The following is a 25,670-nucleotide window of genomic DNA, read 5'->3' on the forward strand; positions in this document are numbered from 1 at the left end:
AAATTTCTAAGATCTGGACCAGCTTTATAGTGATCTTATTTATCCACATGTCAATAAACTTTATTTATGTAGCGCCGTTTGAAGCAGAGTTTACAAAGTGCTTTGACAAACAAGCAAAAGCAGGAAACTCAGGAAAACAATATTACAGAATAAACACACAAGAGTCACACCAAACGCAAAGTAGTCTAGTCTGAGGTGAGTTAAAGCAAGAGGACAGAACAGAGAATGTTAAAAAAAACCACAGTTATGAGTCAAAAACTGGCAAAATCACAGAAAAACTAAGTGTGAGGGGAAGTAATACGAGAAAAGGAGATAAGTAAAAGAATAAAATCAATAAAGGACGAAGAGGACGACATCACATGAGAGGAATTGAAACATATTAAAAGATTAAGAGCAGTAAAAGGAGTAAGGGATAATAAATAGATTAAAAATAAATAAGAGCAGTAAAGGACAAAGAAGACAGACATCACATGAGAGGAATTGAAACAGATAAATGGACTAAGAGCAGTAAAAGGAAGCGATTTAACAGGCGTTACATTATCATCAGTCTTTTTTTATCTTTGGAGTCACTCCCTGAAATGAGTAGATTTTATTTAAGCTGCAGAAGCGAGTTAAATCTGCAGGAGGGGGCTGCTGGCTGTTACGTCACACGCTCAAAAAAGAAAAAGTAGGAGCTAAGTAGTTAATAAGATAAGAGTTCCTGGCCTGTAAAGAGCATGATCTCCTCCCCACACCCTCGCTCTCTCTGATTGTGACTTTCACCGTCATTGACAAACTGCAGCCAGCTCATCATAGTTACTCACCTGGATATTAAATGTTGGAGCGACATCGGCGAGGCTCAGGTTCTCTCCGAGCAGATCAGCTGAAATACTTTGTCTCCTGTCAGTGGCAGCTGGCCGACCGTGGTCAAGGACGCAGCCACTAGAGGAGTCACACAATCACACGGTGTCACGTTTCTGTTCGGCACATGTGTCACACATAATACACACACACAAACACACACACAACAATGTGGGTTACCTCCCAGTGGAGCGTCTTTAATTCAGCGTAACCCAGTTTCACACAGTGGAAAGGTGGGAAAAAACACACACACACACACAATAAAGAGGCAGGTGCTGCAAACAACCTAGAATTATCTGACAAAGGGAGTGAATGATTCTTCATTCACATCACAATAACCATCATTAATAATTAAGGAAAATAAAAAAATAAAAAATAATCGATCAGATCTTCTTCATAATCATCTGATTGATTATTTTATGCCTAAACAGACTAAATAAACAAACTCTCTTTGTTTTCATGACTGAATAAACTGACCTTAAAGAACAACACAATTTCAATCAAACTCTTACTGTCACTTTTACTTATCTATATTTGGAGGACATGGCAGAAGTGACATTTGACTTATCTGGTTTCAGTCAATATTGTGACTCTGAAATATGATGAACACAGATACAAGTTACCCACATAAAAATATAAACAGATAGTTCAAGAGGTTCCTGGAAAGTGTCATCAGAACTGAATTCAACCAAAAATATTAATTTTTTAGATTAAGTTTTTTTAAATTTATTTTTTATTCTTTTTATTGTTTGCAGTTAAAACTGCTGACCACACAACCAATAACAACACAGCAGCATGTTTTTAGATCAATTCAAAATAAGTTTTATATTATGTGCTTTAAAGAAACTAAAGTAAAATGGATGACGTTGCAAAAAATGGAAAGCAAGTATATCTCGACTTTATATTTGACTGTAAGTCTTGACTGCATGTTTTCAGTTCCACCACAGTGTTAAATGCACCACGCTGCAGTACCGAGTCTGACCTGAGGGGCGCTGCAGCTGCGGCTGCAGCTCGGCTCAGTTCCGTCTTTAACGAACCTTTGTTGATGCCAATACAGACAACACCGGAAGTGCTGCCCTGCTCTCTGATTGCCGTCTGTCAGATGTGATGATACTCGGTTTAATTAACCTTTAATCAGAGTTTAGATGGATTCTGTCTTCTCGAGGTTTGATTCTTATGACTTCGAGGCTGATCGGCGGTTTCAGGACGGACTGAAGACTTTGAACAACAGCAGCAGGCAGGAAACCAAACTGCTGGAGATGAAACTCTTCTTTTATAACAGGTGAAGTAAAGTGACAGCTTCAGTTTATCTTTGAGTAATAATGTATTAATCCAAACCGAGGTGAAGTTAGTTTTTAGGTTGGATATTGGGCAGACAGCGGCGTCTCTTCCTCAGTTTGACCGGGTGTTGGCAGCAGCAGGACGGTCAGCTCTCCTCCCAGAGACGCTGATTTAGGGACCATCAATAAATGATCCTGTTGTTTGTTTGATTTACACAAAAACAATGCTTCTTGAAGTGAAAAATATTATAAAAACATAATAACTCTAAAGTAATTTCCTTCAGCACACTTATATTGCTAACGTGTTCATTTATTTTGAAAAGATATTTGTGTAAGACATTGGCTTTTTTAAAATAGCTTCCATATCATGTGACCCACTGAGTCGAAACTAATGCCGAATTGCATTAATGAATGGGAGAAATATGACACACCTGTTTTTATTACATTTTACTACTTCTTCTATTTTGTATGAACATTTATCATGAAAATTCAGCATTTTTTTTTTTCCAGTAGCTTCCATGTCATGTGATCCACTGACTCCAAACCAATCCACAATTGTATCAATACACAACTCATATAGGACATTCCTCTTTTGAATGCATTTTATTGTTTCTCCCATTTTATATGTATACTTATTATGAAAAATCAGCATTCTTTTGAGTAGCTTGCATGTCATGTGACCCACTGACTCAAAATCAATGCCGAATTGTATTACTAAATTGGACAAATAAGACACACCTCTTTATATTGGATTTTACTGCTTATTCTATTTTGTATCTATTTTTAATCAAATTTCAACATTTGTTTTTCAATAGCTCAGTGTCATGAAACCCAGTGACTCCAAACTAATACATTGTATTACTAAATAGGACAAATCATTTTTTTTCTGTGTTGTTTTGTTTTTGTTTTTTTCCCGGATATTTACTTCGTGTCCATGTCTGTAGTCTATGAATTTCATGTGCAGAGCTATATAATATAATGTGATGATTCTAATCTAGTAAACTGTGGAAGTTATACATTCTGTGGCTTAAATAAAAACAAAAAAAAATCATTAATACCTAAAAAATAAACAATAGTTTTGTATTCAATTATGATGATATCTCAACAACTTGATCCTTGTTTGTCATTCTCTTCGACTCTCCAGCCTTCTTGAAACTGTCCTTATTCATCCTCTCTGTGTCATCATCAGGTTTGTGGAGCCGATAGACCGCAGCAGCTACAAACACTGGAGCTCTGCTTCTCCTCAAGTGACACAGATGGACTGCGAGCAGCCGGGCCAGAGTACATGTTCAGGTTCAGACTGTGATAACATCAAAAACAATCAGACAGCAGAAACCTCCGCACAGACGGAGGCGATGCAGCTGTCGTTCACAGAGGTGATGCGACTGGTTCAGGAGGGAAAGGAGGTGCCAGGAGTGAAGAAACTGGATATAAAACCAACCAATCAGAGTCCAACTCCCTCTCAGATGGAAAGGAGAAGCAAACCCTGGGAAATATCATCAGTTTCAGAGTGACATTTCATTCTTTATGGCACTGGAACTTGAACTCAATCATTTTCTAATAAAAGAAATATTCCAACTAGATGACACATCGTTGTTATAAGAAGGACTGAGGTTTGCAGGAAGACGAGCTGAAAAAGAAGCAGATAAAGACTCAAACACACCTCAGGAAATATCCATCAGACTCAGAAAACATATTCCAAATATGTGAAGTTGTACTCCAAATTCTTCAGCAACTCCTTGTCAAGGCTGACTAGGTCCCAGTGGTGGAGAAACATTTGAAGTATTGTATTTAAAGAGTGATGCCCCCAATTTTACACAATTTTTAAAGTGTGTTCAGAGGTCTTTGTGAGTACTACTGAACATGTGAAAAAAGTTATCTAAAGCCTTTTGTGGCTCCAGAAGAAAACTGCTTGTAATCTTGTGATAAAATGCCTCTAGTGAGGTACTCAGTGGCAAAGTTGCATTGTGGGTAATGTAGGCACCAGGTTGTGAGAAGCAGTCCACTGATCTACATTGCACTCCTATAACACTGCTGGACTCATTATGGACAAATTAAAAAACAAATGACTGATAATCGATACAGAAAAAAACACATGTCCCATTTCTTTTATTCCACACTTTCAGCTTCTTTTTTCAGAACCTGGCGCCTGCTGAAATATAATATTAATTGTTGAACCCATCCATCACCAACAGCTGCAGCTGTTACAGGATGTCGAACCACAGGAGGCTGATGGGAGCACTGATTCTCTCTCAGCATGTCTCAAATGATTTACTGCAGAACAATGTTGACCTCTTGTGGTGGAATATGGCTGCCTTCAGTGGTGACATGATTAACTTGTAAAAGATCATAAGTGGCAGATATGCAGGTCAGATTTGATTCCATCGGCACCACTAAGCTCCAGCTGTTCTGACAACATTATGTTGTCGTATATGTGTGTGTGTGTGTGTGTGTGTGTGTGTGTGTGTATATATATATATATATATTTTTTTTTAAAAGGGTCCAGGGCTCTCTGTCCTGATTTGGGTGTTTTATTAGTCACGATGAAGAAATAAAACAAATCAAAAGTAGATGTTGGCTCAGGAACTAGCTTTCCCTTTGTCATGCCACAGTTTTGCACAAAAGTACACTTGTTTTCAGTATGTCCTCACATGCCACTGTTGTTATCATCAAGCTACACATCACACTAACATTTCCCTACATTTGTAATTTCATAACACACAACTGAACAATCGGAACAACAGTCTACAAGAGAAGTTCACCTTAACTGGTGCTGTTTAAAGGAAGAGCTAAAAACAAACAAACAAAAAAACCCACCACAACGAAATAAAGCTGTACATGCGAAGTTAGCACCGTTAGCATAGCACCTTCAGAAATCAAAAGTCCCAAACAAACATTCAATGAGGTAAAAGTGTCGACCACCTCAGAACAGTATGAATTCACTGAAGCCCTGTCCATCATACAGGTGGAAGAATACAGTATCTTACCTGTCAGTAATGTTAACAAGATTTCCTTGAACAATAAAAACAGGTGTGCATAAAATCTGCATTGAAGGACACCTGAACAGTGATGTCCACGTTTAAAGAGAACTACAAACACATTTGAAGAATGAAAAAGCAAATATTACCAGATATTCCACTTACACAAAACTGATGGTACATGTGTCATTAAGGGTTAAAGGAACATAATAGTGGCTTTGCATGTAAGCTATATAAAAATTACTGCTGACCATATTCTTAAAAAACAACAAATGTAATTATAGAAATAACAATTACTTTCCTTTTAAATCTCCTGATTATTTTCATGATTGAAAGATGAATTTTTTGGCCTATGAAATGTCACAAACAGTAACAGTAAAAAAAGAAGTCAGTTACAAAAGTATTGTTTTTTCCACCCAAATAAAAACATTTTAGGACTGTAAAACCAATTAACTTAATGAGTATTTTAAATTATTTGGCTTGTAACTTGTTAAAAGAATTGTGAAAAACTACCCATCATAATGTTTCAGTCCACCATGAAGGGGATGGAGAAGTTTGTCTGACTGCTTAGTTTAAGTAAAAACAGTCAGGAAGCGTTCATCACCGTGGCAACATGATTATAACATCCAACAACTGTGTTAATTTAGCGGAGGGATGATCCTGCAGTAGAAGACACTGTACATTAAGTCAGATGTCTGCATTATCGTTCTTACTACAGTGATATTTGAAACACTGCAGTTGAAAGTTTGATAACAATCATGAGAGTTTGTTCTCGATGTGTAGACACGTGATATTTTTGGTCTTGTACAAATTACTTTTCCGTAAAATACATAAAATGTGCAAATCCAGTGAGGGAATTTTGGACCATAACCACTGGTGCACCACGGTGAGATGAATGTAGTGTGGATCAATAGTATTTAATAAGCAGAATTTAAGAAAAGGCCAGTCGAAACACTCATAGAAATTAATCACAGCTCCTGATTAACATGATTAGATCACACTTAAAATTCCTGGTAAGATGATAAAATAATATAAAATACAGATTGTTTAAAAAAGACAGTTAACATTTTTTTTTCATATTCATAAATTAAACAGAGGATAAAAAAGTGTAACTGCAGATTCTGAACCAAAAAAATAGGAGTTGAGGTAGAGACCTGGGGACTGGATCATGAAGCAAGATCGACGGCTCACTTTGGGTCACCTGGATTCTAACACGAGTCTAACACGAGAATCACGCTGAGTATCATGAGGCCATCAATATAAAAATATTCATATCCAAATATTAAAAGCAAAGCTACAGTGTAGGCATTTCTATAAGTAGTACATTACACTAAAAAGTAGTAAAATATGAGTGACATGTTGGTGCTTTTGTATAATTATAAACTATTATGGATATATGCACAAAAATGTCTATTGCACCTTTTTCACTGTAAACTCAGTGTTTTGTGTCAGGATCCTGCAGAGGAAAGGAAGAGTGATTTCTTACACTATGATGACTGGTCAGTAATGGAGCTGTTGGCAGGTTTTGATCTGATCCTATAGAATTCATTGGAGTTGAAAGATTAAAAATGAACCAGCTCTGTGGTTCTGGAAAACCTGAGTTAAGCCCAAAGATAGCTGGTAAACCGTCTAATCTTGCTTTGTGATTCAGGCCAATGTTCTGAGCACCATTATTATTCAATAACAGCACCAACATTTGTCAAGTAAACCTGGAAACAAAAAAGCAAAAGTGCCTGCTGGTGATAGTGGCTCATAGATAACTGACAACTCAGAGGATTCACTTCTAAAGGTCAAAATTTGAACTACCTAGTAATGCACGGCAGGATAAGGCAGAATGTTTACAGCTGCAGCTCCGACATGAGAGCAAACATTCAGTTCACAGTCGTTATTCACATTCGAAATAATCCTTCAGCGGAGCGAAGAGGTGACGGATAACGGGGACACTCCAGGAGCGACCCAGGACTCTCTGCCTCTGGCTCCGGCCCATGTTGTTCACATCTGTGTAATGCTTGGGGAAGCCAAAGATCCTAAAAGAGTTGACAAAAAGGAAATTGTTATTATAACAAAAAAAGTATTACATAATGGCCTAATATATGATCACAACTTAGAGCTTTGTGTCCAAAGTGTCTGTATCTAGTTCAAACTGTCCTACAATTCTTTTTATATCTGCTTACTGTTCTAGTTCGGTGCACCACAGGTAGTCCTCCTTTCCGTTCATGTTGACAGGTAGCCCCATCTTGCCCTGCCGTATAGAGTTTGACTTTGTTGTGATGGTACGGATTTTGTCAACCTGCAGGCAGGAAGAGAGGACAAATCAGTATCCGGGGGGAAGACTATTTAGTAATAATTATTAACAGGAAACAGTTTATCAAACTTTCTTCAGTGTTTCTGCAGAGTTCACCAAGTTAAATTCAAATTCAAATCTTTTCAATTAACTATATTTATACCACATATAAGACATCTGTCGAACACCTTCAAAAACACCTTCTTTGGAGGAAAACTGAACTCAATGCTTCTCAGACTTCTCAAGCCTGTTTCTTGGTTGCTTTGACAACAGCAATCCATAATAGAATGAAGGCAGTTCAGGTCAGACACCTTGAACTAAATGCTTCTACCTTTGCTTTGCGGCCAGATTCCAAACAATCCTGAAGGGCCACTTTGTCATCTAGAGATGTAGCGAGGGGTCTAAAAAGAAACACACATCAATTAATCAGTTTTATTAAGGACTACATGTTTGTCCTCAAAGGTGAAAATATGTATGAAGCAATGAATGTGATTATGTATTAGTGTGTACCTGTTCATGCCAGGGAGGTTACCCCAGAAGTAACGTGCTCTGTGAGCCGGACTGACTTTCACTGCGTCGATGAGAATCGGATTACACTGAAACAGATGATGGAGACACAAATAATGAGCCGTGAAATTTAATGCAGTCTGTTTGCAGACATTGGATTAATCAATCAGATATGATCACCTCAAGGAATCTGCAGATATCTGACTTGTCATGAGCACTCATGAAAACCACGTTCTCAAACAGCCAGAAGAACGGACGGTCGTCACCCTCCTTTGGCTTCAACATGGTCAGGATGCGGTAAAACTCAAAAAAGAGCCTCCCAGTGCCCTCTGCAGGACAAACAGAGCGAGATTAACAGAGAGAATTATCAAACAACATGTATTTATGTGAGTAGAGGATGCTGAAACATACTGGGACATTATTTTCGACAGAACTGAATCAGAAACTACTGATACAGCTGCAAAAATAACCTCAAAAGGAGATTAGAAGCTACATACCAAATAATCCTTTTCGCAGAGGGTTGACCATGGACAGGTCATTACATGGACTTCCTCCAATCAGAAGATCAAATGGACCCCATTCAGCCAGCTGTAACACACAACGACAGAGCTCAAGTTCAGTTCAGATTTGTAAATTACATTTAGCCTCTTTGCTGTGTCATAAACTGACAGAAATGGGGGAAATTAGGTTAAAAACATAAACTGAGTGACTACAGTTAGAGGTGATTTGTTTTCAGGGGTTGCTGTGGGATACACACAGATAAATAACATCCAACTTGTACTCACATGTTTCCTCGTGATGGTACGAACATCATTGACATACTCGATCTTTCCCTCATGTTTTATCATCCCCACGGCGATCGAATCATCACAAATCTCTGAAGCAATGTAGCGCTCGAGCTTAAAGCCCAGGTCTTTCAGGACCAGGTATCCTGTTGTGATGTCACAGTAGGTAAAATCAGGTTATTGATGAGAGGAATGTACAGAGGGTTCAGTACTTTGAAAGGTTTCTCTTCAGTTTTATGTAAAGTTTAAATATCTGTCACATGACATAAACCAACCTGTTGCGATGCCGTCAAAAAGTGAGAGCACCTTGAGTGGTCTGCGCTGATCAGCAGGGATGGAGGGGTAAACTCTGTGAGGCTCCTGAGATAAAAAGATTAGACAGCTGTCAGTATCAGGACACCAATCATGTGACAGCAGGTACAACAAGAGACAGCTGTTTTCTTCCTACAAGCTATTTCAGTTTTTATTATCAGATTTATTTGTAGCCAAACATGGTGACAATTTAAGCAAACACGTGAACTAGAAATGAGAATAAAGTGAGGAACGTACAAACTCCATGGCGCTGTTGTTGACAAACAGGTCTTGAACCTTGACACGCCAGTCTGGTCTGAGTTTGAGGTTTCCAGCACACTCTGACGGCTGGCACATGTAGCAGCTCCAGGGATCAACATCTTTCAGCTTGTCAAAGGTTCCGCTGCCCACCAGGATGTCCAGGCAGTCCTTACAGAAACATCTGGGAGAGGCAGAGAACATACAGTACATGTGATGCTGAGAAGAAAAAAGAAACAGGGTGCTTATCAGCATGTGCCATCTGAATATAAGGCCCAAACACATGCAGCCTCCCCATGTAAAACCCAATAACAAAAACTCTCTGACTCTGACTTTACACCACTCTGTCAGAACGCGACAGATTATCATATTTACCTCAGTTTTACAGAACCAGGATAAGTGTCATTACTGGGAGAGATTATGTCCACGGTGCAGCAGTAACCTCGGCTCAGCTGTGATCTCTCTCTTTGACTGTCTTAGGTTTAAAAAAATGTGTATGCAGGGGAGTCGGGGCAGTCTAACACCCCTCACAACGCTCTTGGTGCATGTTCAACCACTTAAAATAAAACATGAAAATGCGTGTCAGACGGTTTTAGTGCATTTGGGCCTAAAGTAACAGATCATGATGAGATCCATCGGCCATCATTGTTATTCATTATTCATTAGTCATCCAGTAAGTTTGCTATTTAGACTGGAACGAGAAGAGAAAATAGACAGCAGGACAAAGATTCTTTTTTTTTGTTACAAATATTGGATCAACTAAGATATGACTTTAAAAAATGACAGATTTCTGTTTAATACAGAGGCTAAATATCCAGGGTCCAGGTTGTAAAAATTTGAAAATACTTTTAAAAAACGCCCATGATAAACTCAATGTATTGGCATACTCTGAGACACAACACCTGGGCACCTGTGTTTACCTGCAGCAGCTGGCGTTACCACACAGAATGACCTCCAAGCCGGCACAGCAAACAGTGCAGTACGATTGGTAACCATCATCATCGTAGCGATACAGCGTCTCTGTGAAGTTCTCCTGTAAACAAGCCATATGGTGTTGCAGCATTTGGGATGTTAGAGGCAGCTGTGTTTCAGATGGAGGTTAGACATTCACAAACTGGACTGGGATGAAGGAAAGCAGACCACATAATGTAGACAGGGATAAATCACCGGGTTATTAGATTACCTTGCATTTCTGACAAAGACCACCTTCAAACAACGGGTGCTGCACGTCAACCTCAGATGATCCACAAGACAAACAAACATCTGGAATAACAAACAATTATCTTCTTAAAGTTAAAAAATCAAATTTTATATCAAGAAAGAATTGACTCTGACACAAAACTTACCTTCAATTGTTTTGCCTCTCTCTTTTACCTTTTCTGGTATTGCTTCTGTAAAATAAAACATTAAAACGAATCACAAATAGGAACAAATAATAATGATAAGATAAACTTTATTTTAGTTATGTTTATGAAAAAAATGTGGACAAAAACAATACGAACCTCTGTTATAGGTGATGGGGGTTGCATTTGCCTTATTTTTAAAAGTATATTTCCTTTTTACTGGAGGCTGGTAGTCAGAAAGCGCAGACTCCGAAGACTCTTGCTGTGCAGCAGAATCTTTGAAGACCATAAAAAGGATTGAATCAAGATAAATGAAAAAAACATGTCTTTAAGATGTATCTATTAAATATCGACATGGCAAAGACAGAGGACACACGTACAAACCCACACTAAACCAGGCCGAAGCTCTTCGTGATTCTAATCATTAGAAGTAAGCAAATGTATTTAAATGTGCACCTACCAGGAGGTAAGAATCCCTCTGGCCCTGTAGGCAGAAATCCTTCCACAGCCCAGTCCAGCATCAGCTTCAGCTCTTTTTCTTTATTTACTTCTGCCGCAGCAAAGGACTTGCCACATCGTTCACCTGCCAACTACAGATAACAAGCATGTACAGGAAGTGAGTTGATGCATTCTCAAAGAGTTTCTGAGTGGTCAGCTTGACATAATGATACACTACACCTCAATCAAGAAAAAAACAGTACAAATGACCACTTCTAAATCTGAGGTTTATGATGTCAGTATTGAATAGGTAAAAACTGACTCTGATCTTTCAGATGAACAAAACTTTGCAAGGAGGCACCAACCAGTATTACGTGAGGGCACACAGGTGATTAAGATCTTATTGAGACTACAGTCAAATCAGCTTTGCCTTGCAAATGAATGCAACATTATTTGCAACTGATAAGGTTGAATTTGTTTGTCGAGACGAATACCGTCATCATACAGCTTCTTTAGTTGCAGCATGGACTTTGCTCAGCTGCTCTGATTCTCTCCAATCATTCTGACTGCTAAATTGTTTTCTCTATTATTTTGTGGGTTATGTTCAGAGAAAGGACTTTGGTTTGGGTTAAGGAAAGATTGTGATTTCAGTTAATAAAAGATTGTTTGTCTCAAATCAATGCTGACTTCTGAATCACATTTTAAACCACCCCCTGTGGTTTGGATCCAATCTGCAAAATACAGACTTTCTAAAATGAACATGGACATGCCAAATAAACAGGTTTGGGCTGACAGTCTGAACTGTGCCGTAGTTGTAATTTTCTGAGTTTGACCTGGCTAAATGTGGTACAACATTGTAAAGCTAAGAAGTTAAATTGGTGGGCTTCAAAAAAAGTAGCAAGAAGAGACAACAGACAAGAATAATATTAAATAAATAAAAACAGAAAATGACAGAAAATGTTCTGATGTTTGTCAGTTTTCTTACCTCGAGGATCTGGAAGATGCCTTCCTTGTAGATGGGCAAGCTGGTGAAGGAATTTTTGCAGAAGCACTTGGTGAAGGCACTAAATGGCTGAAGACCATCTGTATAGATCTGAAGAACAGAACAGACAGCTATGTGAAAATCCAATTCAGCGCAGAGTGCAGTGTTCCAAAAACCTGAGGACATGCACTGTACGTCTAACCTCTGAGAACATTCCGTCTCCGAACCACTCAACCCTCCGCATACCCGGAGGAGACGACTTGGTTTTCCAAGACATCACCATCCCAGGCCACCAGGAGAACCCTTTCACTTTCCCCCACACAAGTTCTCCTGTCAGAAATCCTTTCCCATCCTGTAGACGTGGAACAATGACAAGACAAGTTTTTAACGACATGAACATACACATTTTACATATTTTAAATGAACTTTGGCAGCAGTCTTTGGGAACAACTGTATTATTGGTCTTTTCCCGGTAACTATTATATTACCTGGTAGGCCTGTTTTCGTCGTCCTCTTGTTGGTGTAGGTTTACTGGATGGTGATGTCTCCTCCTTCTGAAAGTCAATCACAAGACTTGAATTGTATTTGACGGTTATTTGCACCGTTTTTGATATTGAAGTGCAGATGACACATGAAGAGACAAGGGTGGCTTTTATCATTGTTATGATATAAGCATTTGCTTTGTTCCAAGCAGTGTAATGAACTGAAATATACTGTTTCAGCTAATTGCTCAGGAAAAACTAAACAAACAATGTTTTCCACTCACACTAGACAATCCGTACTGTCCCCAAGCATGTTTGATCATGTAAGTCCAGTTTGTTTGACTAGTATGAGCGTAAGCACGGGTGCGCAATGTGGACACGAAGTAGAATCATGCATGTAACGCTGCCTTGCATAATCAAGAAATCCAGGAAATTGAGAGGGCCATCTAAAACCAAAATGGCAAAAAATCAGCCACGAAAAAGAAATGTATAAAGTTAGTCATGTTCTCTATGTTGTTCTTCCTCATGCTGTGACTGCACTACAATGTGATGACATATGTACAAGACGTAACTCTGTTCAGGCCTGGCTGTGGTCGGCAATGTGAGCGCAGGCCAGCGTGGGGCTGTTGAGGAGGGGCAATTGTGCTTTTGCACAATAAAGTGGGCCAAGTGTGAGTGTGCCCTAAATCATCTTGATTGAATTTTAACCTGCACACAAGCATTAATGCTTGGGAGATTGTCTTATCTCACTTTTGCCTTATTTTCTAATTTGACTTGAACAAAACAAATGATCTGAAATCTTAAATGAGAGGAGGGATTGGATTCTGATAGCTGGATTAAAATTCTTTTAAACACTGACTATTAAGGGTCAACATAGAGCATGTTTTTGATGTCTATTAGAGCAACTAGGTTTCAATTTTAGGTCGAATGTATCATTAAATATAACTAACTTAGCAATGACATTTAAGTTATTTTGAAGGATCCCCGTTGACTAGTTTTTGCAAAAAGTGGCTGTCTGTGTTACTTCCACACCAGCATTTTAGCCCTGATTTTCCCCTCGCCAATGGTTTTTGGAGCTTGCTCTGCTAGTCAATGAACGTTTGGAAACGTAAGTATGAGGATATAACATAGGATAGGATTTACCTTTAAAATATCTGGCAACAACATATAAACTAAAGATGTGACCAGTTTTACAGTCTATGGAATACAAAGGATATATTTAAGACCTTGGAAATTAGAATTTAGAAGCAAGGAGTGAAAAAGATGTAAAGTCATTTGAGATTTGATCAAATGCACCGAGGCTCCAATGATAGCTGCAAGTAGAGGTTTTGTTCTAATAGCATTTCAGAGGACAGGATCGCACGTCAAGTCCCAGTGGTATTCAGGTAGTACACTTGAGTATACCTACCACCTCATCTCGTGACTCCACACCCTTTTTGCTGTCCTTATCGAGATTTACGGGGTTGGACCACTTGCTAGCACCAGCCTGAAACACTGTACGGGCCTGTGGCTTCTGGCGTAAGCTGCTCTCCCAGCCAAAACTTCCCCTATTGGTCCCCTGAGAGACAACACACTCCCATTACACACTCAAATATCATGCACATGCAAATGTAAACCAAAACACACACACGGGAGCTACACCACATCACACCGGCGATTATGTGATAAAGATGAAGCGTAAAGAAAAGAGACTGTTAGTAGATGAGAGGGAATTAAGAAAATGAAGGAAAATTAACTTAAAGTGACCACTAAGAATTGAGAAAAAAAACTCATATGACACGCAACTTTCTGTTTTCAAGTGTAGTTGACAGTATACGTATACAGTCAAATAACAGACATTATGGTTACGTTCAACAAAATACAGTCCTATCTGTCATTAAAAATCCTGGCTATTTTAAACAAAGTTGCTTCTTTCCCGTGTACATGTAGTAGAATAAGAAACAGAGGAACAAACAGAGAAGAAAATCTTTACCTCGTTCCACAAGGAACCATTTTCATTCTGGAGGTCTTTGGAAGGAAAGGAAAGTTTTTCAGTATACTTCATTGTTGATATCAGAGATAATGATAACTGCATTCTGACATGTTAAAACTGTAAATCTGAAGGTCGACATGAGCCTGACCATGACGCTCGTTTTATTATATATAAATAATTATTAATATTTAAAGAATATACATTTGCATACTTAATGTTTCTTAGACAAAAAGCTACAGTAAGATTTACTTCATTCTAAACAACAGATTTGCAAGAACAAAATTACACTTAAATGACGTGTCACGTATCATTCTTTAAACTCTGTAAACAATGGAAGTAAATAAGTTTTTCTTACGATTTATCTTTGTAAGGCGGACTTCACATGGTTTCACTGTCCCAGGAAGGCCATTCGATCACACAAAATAAGATAAAAGTGTAAATATCATGTGGGATCCAATGCATTGATTTCTTGTACACTCATACACATTGCTCAACCTCTTTAACATGTTCACCATACAAATAATCATCATCATCTGATCAGGGTTTAACCACGTTGTTAAATTAAGTTATGATGCAATTTTAACATTTGATTTACCAGAGGACTATTTTACCTTTTTTGCGAAGTGATATGTTTTTCCTGCTGATGCTGTCTGAAAGAGTGCTGTCGGACATGACATCACACTCGCTTTCTGTTAAGGCTTCACTCTCAGAGAAAGGTGCGGCATCTTCATTCTCCAGGGCCTGAGAAAAGAAGAGTACAAAATATATAAAATACACAGAAACTACATACAAACACAGATAAAAGATGTTTAAACAGCTCCTCTATTTATATACCTGAGTAAAAACCTGCTGAGCCTCAAGTGGAGGACTGGGGAGAGACATCAGGGTCAAAATAAGCTTCCTGAAGGCAGAGGTTGGCTTGGTGTCCTTCAGTATGGTGGCCCAGTATTTCTCCAGTGAAAGCACTGCGTTGTCTTTCTTTTCCTCTTCACTCCATCCCTCCAACTGATACTCAAGGAATTCAGTTGTGAGCTGTGAGGAGCAGACTCCCAGCTTGGTCCCAAGCTCCTCCACTGCCTTCCCTATCACTGTGAGCCTGCTTTGCGGGTTCAGCAGTTCAGCTATGCTCTTGAGCACCACCTCACTTAGAGGTAGCTTCTCTGCAATGCAGCCTGTGAGTGCAGCATAGAAAGACAGTGCTTCCTCTTTCAACAGTGACAGTGCCTCTGAAGCCTTTGACTCATTAAGGAAGTCCTCCACAGCTTTTCCACCAAGGCGGAGCTCAGGGCTTGACAGGTGGAATTTCTCATTCTTAAGCATCTGGGCATCACGCTCTTTGAGGAAGTGAACAGCAGCTTGATGATGAAGGAAGTAGGAGGTGTAGGTGCACAGAAGGCGACTGGCTTCTTCCAGGATGAGCAGAATATCGTCTCGGGCTGCCCCCTTGTGTTTCTGCAGGTGTCTTTGGAAATTGTACAGGGGCCTCAGAGCCTGCTCCAGGAACATAAATGTTGCCCTGACTTTGGGATCCTGCAGCTGGAAGCAGATTGACTTGACTTTGTCATCCTCCTTGTCACAAGACTCGAAGTACGATGTCAGATCTTTCCATTCTTCCAACATTTTTGTGACAAACAGGAAGAACTTAAGGCAGCTGGTGTTGAGATGAAATGGACTGTCTGCTTTAACATCTGAGCCAAAAAGAGCCTCGAGGTGTTTGTTTTTGGTGGAGCAGGAGCAGGAGTGTGCATGGATATCTACCATCAACTCCTGAATCTGATTGGAGAGCTCCTTAACCCCCGCTTGGCAAGAAGCATCAGCGATGGTATACATCCCTCCTAAGGCTACTATGTTCGGGTTGAGTTCCCTGAGCTGTGAGCACATCTGCTGCAAGGCTGCACCGTTACTGTCGGAGTAAAAAGCGACAAGATTATCTGTGGGTATCCCGAATTTCTTCAAGCTTTCCACCACTGCTGCCGCTGTTTGATCTTCTTCACCACCCGCTGACTGAAGAGCATCCAGGAATCGGATGCAGTGCCTGGAGGCTTCAACATCAAAAAAACCAACAAGGACCACTGAGACAGTGTCATCCTTCTCCAGTGTAACCCCCTCATATATGTATACACAGTATGGGGTGTGCTGGCAGATAGATTTGATATCTTCAGGGTACTGCAACCCCAGTTTATAGCGTGCAAAATGTCTTGACACCTGTTCACCCTTCGCAGAGCCAGTGTAACACTGTTTGTAGATAAACCGGATAGCTGCATCACTACAGGGAAGTGGCTCTGAATGTTTACTTTGCCAGGCTGCACTCCCTGAAATTTGAGTCCTCTTCTTGTGTTTTTTTGTTTCTACATGCCGCTTGAGTTCAAAAAGGCCTTTATGGAACGTGGCGAGGCTCCTCCTACAAGAGTGGCAGTATGTATATTCCTCTCCAAGAGGACTACGCTCAGCCCAAACAAAAATATCATTCCACTTTTCAGTGTAAGGGAATGTTTTGGTAGATCCATTGCCGTTCTCCTTTTTGCCTGATCCCAATGTAGATTTTCCTGCCAAAGAGATAGAAAATATATTACTGTACAATTACTGTAAATGTGAAGATCATTTCCCTGTGCACTGCCGTATTTTCTTATCACAAGTAAAGTTACATTTACCTGATTGGGGAGATGATGGAATAGGGCTGATGTCATGGCTGTCCTGAGCTTTCACATGGTTGTTTTCTTCACTTTTCATATTTGCTATGTAGAAAGCTTTGAACCACTTCAGGATCTCAAAGTTGCTTTTGGAATCCCCTTTAATGAGCTCTTCGATAGGAATGGTCTAAATCAAGACAAAAACTATTGCTTACATATTGAATGAGAGGGACACAATAAATTGAAATACTTGGTCAAAAAAGGGGGGCCTATATTTTGACTAAAAAATAAATGAATAGCTACACTTAAATACATATTCTTGTTATTCCCCTCTCACAATGGATAGATTTTGGAAATTAATGTAATGGAAAAATGAAAAGAAATTGTAATGCTATTCCACTACTTGAGAAACAGTTCATACCTTTGTGATGCCATTCTTGCAGAAGGCTTCATTAAGCAGACTGAAGTTGTGCTTGCGGTCCTCCTCACCTTGTACCTCGAGCTTTACCTTGTCCATGTCAATAGAACCAGGAATAACCATGTCCATGATCTGACAGTGAGATACACCTGTGGAATCACACACACAGGTGACTAGACATCACAGGTGGGATGGCTTTGTTACACACAACTGTGTAGAAGTAAACCACATGCATTCAAGGCTTGTTGCTGCTCGGTGTGTATAAAGCGGGGCGAATCTGGCACGGGGAAAAACTGCATTAGTTCTGCTCATACTGATGAATCACCTGAACCCATCTGCTGCAAATCTTTGTAGTCTGTCTTTAGCAGGTTGTTGATCCAGGTCATCACATAAAAGCGGCTGGATTTATCCTGGGAGGAGTCCGGAGTAATTACCGCCACACTTGCCATCTTGTAGCTCTTTAAGAAAGAAAACAAAAACAGTCACAATTTTAGAATATTCATATATATTGATTAGATAATCAACACCATTATTATCATTGCAAACCCATGTTCAAGTCTGACTGCATGTTGCTTCCATCAATACCAAATACTGGTGTTGGGAAAGCATTTGTGGGACTTTCAGGATCTTAGAAGCATTAGCTAAGTGGGCTTAGCAATAATAATAGTGTAAGTAGTATCAACTCAATAAAATTTCTAACCTAGATCTTCATGAATGAATAATATACCATACCAATTGCTCTAGGAACCTGGCTTAGCATCCTGTTACTATGGAAAATGCCAGTTCTCTGTCAGTGACAGGGCACGCGGGATGTCAGCCTTCAGGTATCTCGGGGCTAGGAATACGTAGATAATCATTTTATTTTTTAAGATTTAATTGTTCTGTTTATTTAATTTTCACATTTAGTAAGACTGCATTTCTTGAATGCAATGATTCGAAATCAACTTTCTTCAATTGCTGCTAATGTCCTTGTTAATATATCTATTTTATGTTGACAAAACCTTTTTTGGATCCCTTTGAATGTTAACCCCTCACAAGATGTTCTGTAGGCCAACACAATACTGACATATATACTACGATCTACATAACATTCTTTCTGTGTTGCCTATCCTTCCAAAAATGTTTTTCAATAGGTTGGAATTTAATTGCACATTCATAAGAACAACATGGCTGTCAGGGCTTGCCAAAGATTGTGTTTTTCACTACGAAGGACTGACTCAAAGGGGTGGGGGTGATGGGTGAGACTGGGCCGATGGGTGGGTTTTAATCCCCTATTGTCTGACTGAAGGATAAAGACTGACGGCTGACAGTCAAATAGTCCTCATGTTTGTGCCTTTTGCTGGTGTCAGACATTTTCTTCTCATGTGTACATTAACCGAGCTGTGCTGTAGCTTAACACTAACAGGCCACTTGAGCCATGCTGTTACTGTCTCCGCCCCTTCATGTATAGAAAGCGTAGATGAAGTCTCGCGTTGTCCTTTTTTGCCGCGAACATAACGCGTGCATAACTTTCACTACCGAGGAAACTCGAGCTTTATCACTAATATCCCGTTACATTACTCGCAGAAAAAAAAGAAAAAAAACACAGTGCACCACAATTGGTACATTACTGTCACAGAGACCGGCATGCTCATCTATATAGTTTGCAATCAGCAGTTAAACAATACGAGCACTGAAAAAAGGCTACAGCCTGTTTTCACGTGAGGGCAGCGATCTTTACGTTTAAACCTTACATTATAGCAAGGAGCTATAAAGCGATGCATTCAAACAACCGTGTAAGTACATGTTATTACACCTGACTGTCCGCGCATATGCATGTTATTACGGTTACCGGCAGAAATAACCTGAATGAAGTCCACTGCAAGAATTACAAGGAAGTCAAACCCTCCAGGGGCACACGACCCTGGTAGCTGAATTGGCGTGGGTCTCTATGCGCCGGTCTTTGTGTTTTGAGCCGGCATTAGGTTGGGTTAACAATAAACGAGGACAATAAAAACTGTAACAACGTGTTCCTGGGTCTATCAGCCGTAAACCACCACAATGGGGGTCCCGATAAAATGTAAGCATCTGGTATTGTAAATATATAACAGTTCGTAACTTACCTCGGCGGATCCCTCACAGATACAGATGATCCCCCGTACTCTCAGCTCCGTCCTGGCACATTCAGACAGGCCCTTGTGACGTCCGCGGTATCCGGAGACGATCCATTGGCCGACCGGTACGAGAGGCCGTCCCGTAGTAAAACCAACTGCTAGGTGTTGAACCGCAGCCGGATTACGAACCCCACGACCCGCCCGTCTCAAACTGTGCAGTGTGCACACACTGAACAGTAACCCCACCACCAGTAGTCACGTTATGTGGCTAAAAAAAAAAAAGTCTCGCTGATTTCAGTCGGCCGACAAATATGGAGAGTAGATTACAAGACGAGCCGACACGGGTTTTCAGTTTATTTCCGAAAACGAACCACTTGATGCACTGTAACTTAACTTCACTACAGTCTAGTCAACTAAAGTCAACGTCACCAACCCCTAAAAATTTGCAACGGTTGATCAACAACTAGTTAGCATCGCAGCCAAATAGCTAACTTAACCATCTTCAGTTGGCCCCCAAGTAACGTTACGCTAATGTGTAACTGAATACACGCGAGCCATCGTTACTTAACGTAACGTTATGGTTGGGGTTAACGGTTAGCTAAGTAATAACGTTAGTTTAGCTAGTATAATTTTAGAATAGGCTTACCGTGACATTGCTATCAAAATGGAATGTTGAGTTATAACTCCAAAATGTATATAACAGAAAGTTAACGTTATATTGTGGTGATAGACGCTGGGGGTTGAAGTAACACCTCGTCATTTAACCCCTCTTTTCAGTGACAGCAATAACGACACGTTCGTCGACAAAGTTAGCTAGCCCGAGCAGCCAATTGGTTTTGGCTGGTTTCGGTTATGTTAACTTTGCTAATTGTTGGTCACTATTGAAACACGAAAAAAAATAATACAAAATAACGCTACCCGCGGATGTTTCTATGCTGTGACTACGATTTTCGCATTCCCAGACATGTTAGCTAACTAACTGTTAGCAATGGCGGCTTCCTCGCAGGGACCGTAACGTCCGGCCTTCGTTATCAGGCCTGTGTCTTAACGTTACAGCATCAACCACGGCATTGTGATCTCTGAAATGTAATTGGCGCTATAACAAGCCAGCAGATAGTTAAGAGTGCATATTAAGTAATCCATGATGCACCCATCACTAAACCAAGAGCTCCTCTAACTGACTAAAGAAAAGGTTATAGCACTCAACACTTTCTGACAGACGAAGCCAATATGGCGGTCTGGCCATTTTGCGAAACCCTCAGGACAACAGTGAAGCCATGAGACCAGCTGTACATTGTTGATAACCAAGCTTAAGTATCTGTCAGTGTAGGCCAAAGAAACGAACAGAACAGCCACTTCACAGTAAAAAAAAACCAGGGTAAAGTAGGCCTAGAAATTGGTTTTAGTCTGATTTGTTTATAGGTTAACATTTAAAAACCAAAACACTGGCACTGAACATAGTTTGGACACAAAATGAGCCAGGAGGGAATGAGGTCTGAACTACTGGACTACAGACTCACATATCGCTTGGGCTTAAGGTACCTGGTGACTCATGTCCTGTACACAATAGCCAAATTTTATCAAGTCTTTCCTCCACTAATTATCAGAGAGGAAACCTCTAATGAGGCAGCACTGCAACTGGCACCATCAGGTTTCTCAAACTGTGAATAACACGACCAGGATAACCAGATCACCAGGATACGGGTGGGGATGGAAACACGTTGAAACAGGAGATTTAAATGCAAATGACTTTCTCTGATGTACTTGAGAGGCTGATAGGCTACTCTAACACTGGGCAATCACTGTATAACAAAGAAACTACCTTCGCTCACTAAAGTGTCAACTTATCTGCACTGTTCATCCCAGATCAACAATCGTTAGTGTTATCAAAAACATCTATACATCAATACTGAGTCTGAATACTTGAAACAGTTTCAATATTCATTTTCTGCAGTATCGATACAGTAAACATATATAGACTACTATTTTTTAAGGCCTGATCTAAAATTAAACAAAAATGTAATTACAAATGTATGATGTTTATACAGTCTTTCTGGTGATCTCTGCTACTTGCAAAGAAAAGATTAATTGAAATAATTTTTCTTATTTTTTTGGTCAAACTCATGTTTGTTGCATTACATTATTTATGATGAGTAACCTTCAGGATTAAATTACTTGCGGCACTCTTTCTTCACAGCTGTTTCCATAACATTTCCATATGTCATATATACACCACCTGTCTTCGGTGCTTATCAGAAGTGTGCTTTGTTCGTTTCAAAATTGAAACTACACAAATAGCGTGGATGGAATCATTTTTAGCTACAAAAATGTTCAAAGCTGCCTCCTTTTCAGCTTCTTTTCTGTACACCTGGCATTAAAACATTCAAGCACAGGAGAGTGCTAAGCAATATTCTATTTTTATTATTCTTGCTTATATAAAGTTTTTATTTCTGCATTTTTTCCAGGATTTTTGATTGGGAGAAGCTGGTATGAAAGCAATTTCCCCTCGGGGATCAATACAGTATTTCTGATACTGATTCTGATTAGATTGAACACTATGAATTTAATTAATGAGAACATCCTCATTGCTGCGAAATTGTCATGAGATAGATTAAGCAAAATGTTGTTGTGTCAAGGGCCCAATTAACATTCTGTGCCTTGGAACTTTGTTTTCATGAATAAATGAGTTGCAGCATTTTTCTGTAATCCATTTGTTATAGAGATGATGGTGCTTGGAGTCACGGAGGAGGTCCAGGGGTTAATGTGTGTGTCTGAATTTATGTTCTTTGAGTAAATGTAAGAGAATGCTTTGAGACCACAAAGACTCAACCCTGATTGCTGCGATGCTCTTGGCGTAGTATCTAAGTATTTATAGTCTTACACTGAGGTTTTACAACCCTTGATGTGAAAACGCCCCTTCAGCATGAAATATTACTTTAATACCGAAAACAACAAATTGTCCCTGGATGTCTTTTTATGATGTCATTATGAAGATAACTCTGGGCCTTTTTGACACCATCAGCGGTGTGTTTGGATCCAGTCCAGTGGTCGCCCACAGCAGGGTCACAGGGGTCAGGGTAGGCTTTGTTTGAATGACCCACCTCCTCACCAGCTCTCCTCCTCCCAGAGGGCAGGGTCATCAAATCGGAGAAAGTGCAAGAAAACCACGGCGGTGGATGTTCACTTGTTATTCTCAGGGGCAACTCAGTGATGGTTTAATGGTGGAGAATGAGTGAATCTTCTCTGTGCGTGCTTTTAAAAAAGCAAAACATCAAAAAAACAGTTGATTTTGAGTTTTTTTTTTTTTTTCAATTTGATCATGGGTTGGCTTAAGAGGTCAGACAAAGGAATTCAGGAGTCTCAATTAAATCCCTGCAAACAAAAGGAGAAAAAACCCACCATAAATTCCTCTGGTGGAAAGCTTGAATGGCTGGTCCAGCAAATTCTGATATGTCAAGAAAGTCACTTGTTCAAACCAGGTCTTCTTTTACTAACCCAGCCTAACATGTATCTTCCTCTGGAGCAAATACTTATTCTTCTTATCATGGCAGCTCTTATCTAGATAATACACAGTCTGGCATTAGTCTAGGATTGGGTGTCACGACAATTAGATTACTCAGCGAGACAGATTTGGTTCAGCCATCTCTGTCAATGATTCACTCGGTGAACATGTAACCTCAAACTGAAAACATTGCAGAACTTTTGACGTGATATGCCATTTGATCTCCCCCTCTCGCTGATTTACTCCAAACCTCAGTGTGTCAGACGTTGTTTTTTTTCCATGGCACCTGCATCGCAATGGAGTTTGGATGGAAAACTGAAATAGCGAGACGGTTACATCAATCATGTGATATAAAGGTGTGTGAAGAAAAATCATTCAACCGTTTTTGTGTCATGCCGTGTGGGAAAGAAGAAAACACAAAATGAGTTCTTGAGGATAGGGAAACCTCGGTAAAGGGGAAGAAAACGGAGACAAAGGTCCCTGGGAACGTTCAGGAGAAGAGGCTATTTGGCTGACACTTTTATGAATGAGTATCATTTTGCTGTTAGGGGCGCTGGAGCTGCTGCTCTTTTCTGAACAATTTAACCACCAAGGCATCCACCCAGACCGTCTACAGCTTCGTGTCTGATGTTTAGAGCCTTGGAAAGTATTTTTTGTGCTGGATGGTTGTAAGAGCTTTTTGATGCCACATACAACAGAGATTCACTCTTATTTCACCACATTTAATGGTTAACGCTTGTAATATTTTTCTGATCTGTCAACAAAACTAATGACAGGACCAAAACGAATAGTGTAGTGATAGTGCTAACAACTAGAATTACAGTATAGCGTCTATACAGTCCCCTTTTATATTTACTCATAGATACCAGCCACCTAAATAAGTTTCATTTTCCATCATTAGCCATGAATTATTCCTTGAAAATGAATTAGGATAAAGGTTGAAAACGGCCTGTCTTGCCATGTTGAAGAACGTAAGAAAAATTACTGAATTTAATTCAAATTAATGATGTCAGGTGAAAACCTAATCACCTTGCCAGAGGTTAATAATCCAGTTTATGCTCAGCTTTTTCCTTGTTTACTATGAACAGGAGGTATGATGTTGGGTTTACATTTGGCCTCCAATTAGCCTTAAAATCTTGACTGTAAAATCTGGTAAAGGTCTGAAAAGTGGAGCCTATGTAAAGGTACCTTACACCTGCAATCTTTCTAACAATCAGCAGGAGCGACTTCACCCGTTTCAAAAAGAAGTTTAATTGAATGTAAGCTTATGAGAAAATAACTCTATTACCTCAATAAACAGTTTCCTAATGAGTTTATGGTCTCAGTTGCTAATTTAAAGTCTTCTTCAATATAGTATGATGTTCATTTTGTAAATGATGGCGATAAAACAGGGTATGTTTACAAGACAAACTTGACACAACCAAACATGCTGAACAGAGCATGTTTATTGAACTTATATTTTTGGTGAGCGGTGAATTGAACACTCAAAAGAACAAGCAATTATGAATAAAATGGGCACACATTAATAATGTAAAGTATTCAACACACCAATGTAAAGTTCATTCAAACTGATTACAGTTCCAGTGTATAGCCCTGAGCACTTCAGGCTCTGCTAACAACAACAACAACTGTTTTCAACACAGAATATTAATAATTAATCACAGGCGACATTCAGTTCCTGATTTGTCATCATGAACTGACTTTACAAAGTACCCAAACAGACACTGAAGTTTAAGGCTGAATTGCAAAGCTGCTAAAAGAGAGGCCTCATTAGCACCATGGTAAGAATCTGTAACATGGAGCAAACTGGAGATATTCAGTGTTGTATATGACGTATTAGATGTTTCATGAAACTGTTGAGGAACAAGGTGGGTAACGCTCTTATTTCACTGAACTCCTTTAAGATATGTGTTAATCTTTTTTTTGTACCTGATAAAAGTGATAATAAAACTTTTGGGACTCTAAAACTCATTCAAAATTCAAAATGATTAAATCGTTTAAATCCGTGTGAACTGACCTACGAGCTAGTTCTTGTGTGATTGTGCACAACACTGGCCCTGTGGTTTTCATGCTGAAAACTGAAAGCTTAAAAAAAAAAAAAAAAAAAAAGCACCTGACCTGTTCTGTGAAAAAGGAAAATAAGCAGTTCAAAAAAACAAGAAAAAGAAAGAAATGGTAGCCCACAGACTAATGGGTCAGGTCGATGTGGGTTTACACTCGCTTAAAACTCACAGATCAGCAGACGCAGCACTTCCCTCTTCTTTACACGAGGCTGTTTTCAATCTGAACGGCCCCTAATCTGCTGCTGAAAATAGTCCCAACTGAAACAGTATTCATTCTTCTTTGAGTGCTATTTGCTAAACAATGTCTGACTGTTTAAGAAAGTCATTTGAATGTATTTGCATGTTTTGTTTTCTTTTTTTTACACTGCTGTTCAAATGCGACATTATCCTTAATTTAGAGTCTTGCTTCTAATCACCTGACTAAAGGTTCAACATGTAGTTTTCGGCAAGAAATTCCTCTCATGAGAGAAAGATCTTTATTGACTGAACAGACTGAATAATCCACACTCTTCTTGCTCCTGTTT

General features: G+C 39.5%; 1 protein-coding gene across 1 annotated transcript; it reads right to left on the reverse strand.

The window, feature by feature from the left end:
• Positions 1–4,633: 4,633 nt before the first annotated feature.
• On the reverse strand, positions 4,634–20,854 carry dnmt3ba (DNA (cytosine-5-)-methyltransferase 3 beta, duplicate a). The gene is made up of 26 exons (XM_037104598.1): positions 19,591–20,854; positions 17,814–17,946; positions 17,492–17,637; positions 17,092–17,257; positions 15,275–16,986; positions 15,052–15,181; positions 14,796–14,831; positions 14,441–14,475; positions 13,877–14,026; positions 12,475–12,540; positions 12,189–12,338; positions 11,990–12,097; positions 11,027–11,156; positions 10,726–10,842; positions 10,570–10,614; positions 10,407–10,486; positions 10,144–10,256; positions 9,224–9,407; positions 8,950–9,034; positions 8,675–8,820; positions 8,387–8,477; positions 8,070–8,218; positions 7,893–7,978; positions 7,714–7,783; positions 7,273–7,388; positions 4,634–7,125 (listed from the first exon to the last, which is right to left on the reverse strand). The coding sequence occupies exons 2-26, from the start codon at positions 17,935–17,937 to the stop codon at positions 6,984–6,986; spliced, it is 4,377 nt and encodes a 1,458-aa protein (XP_036960493.1). The 5' UTR covers positions 17,938–17,946; positions 19,591–20,854; the 3' UTR covers positions 4,634–6,983.
• Between the last annotated feature and the right edge of the window lie 4,816 nt (positions 20,855–25,670).

The sequence above is a fragment of the Acanthopagrus latus genome, chromosome 7 (assembly GCF_904848185.1).
Source record: "Acanthopagrus latus isolate v.2019 chromosome 7, fAcaLat1.1, whole genome shotgun sequence".
In the NCBI taxonomy this organism is placed as follows: Eukaryota; Metazoa; Chordata; class Actinopteri; order Spariformes; family Sparidae; genus Acanthopagrus; species Acanthopagrus latus.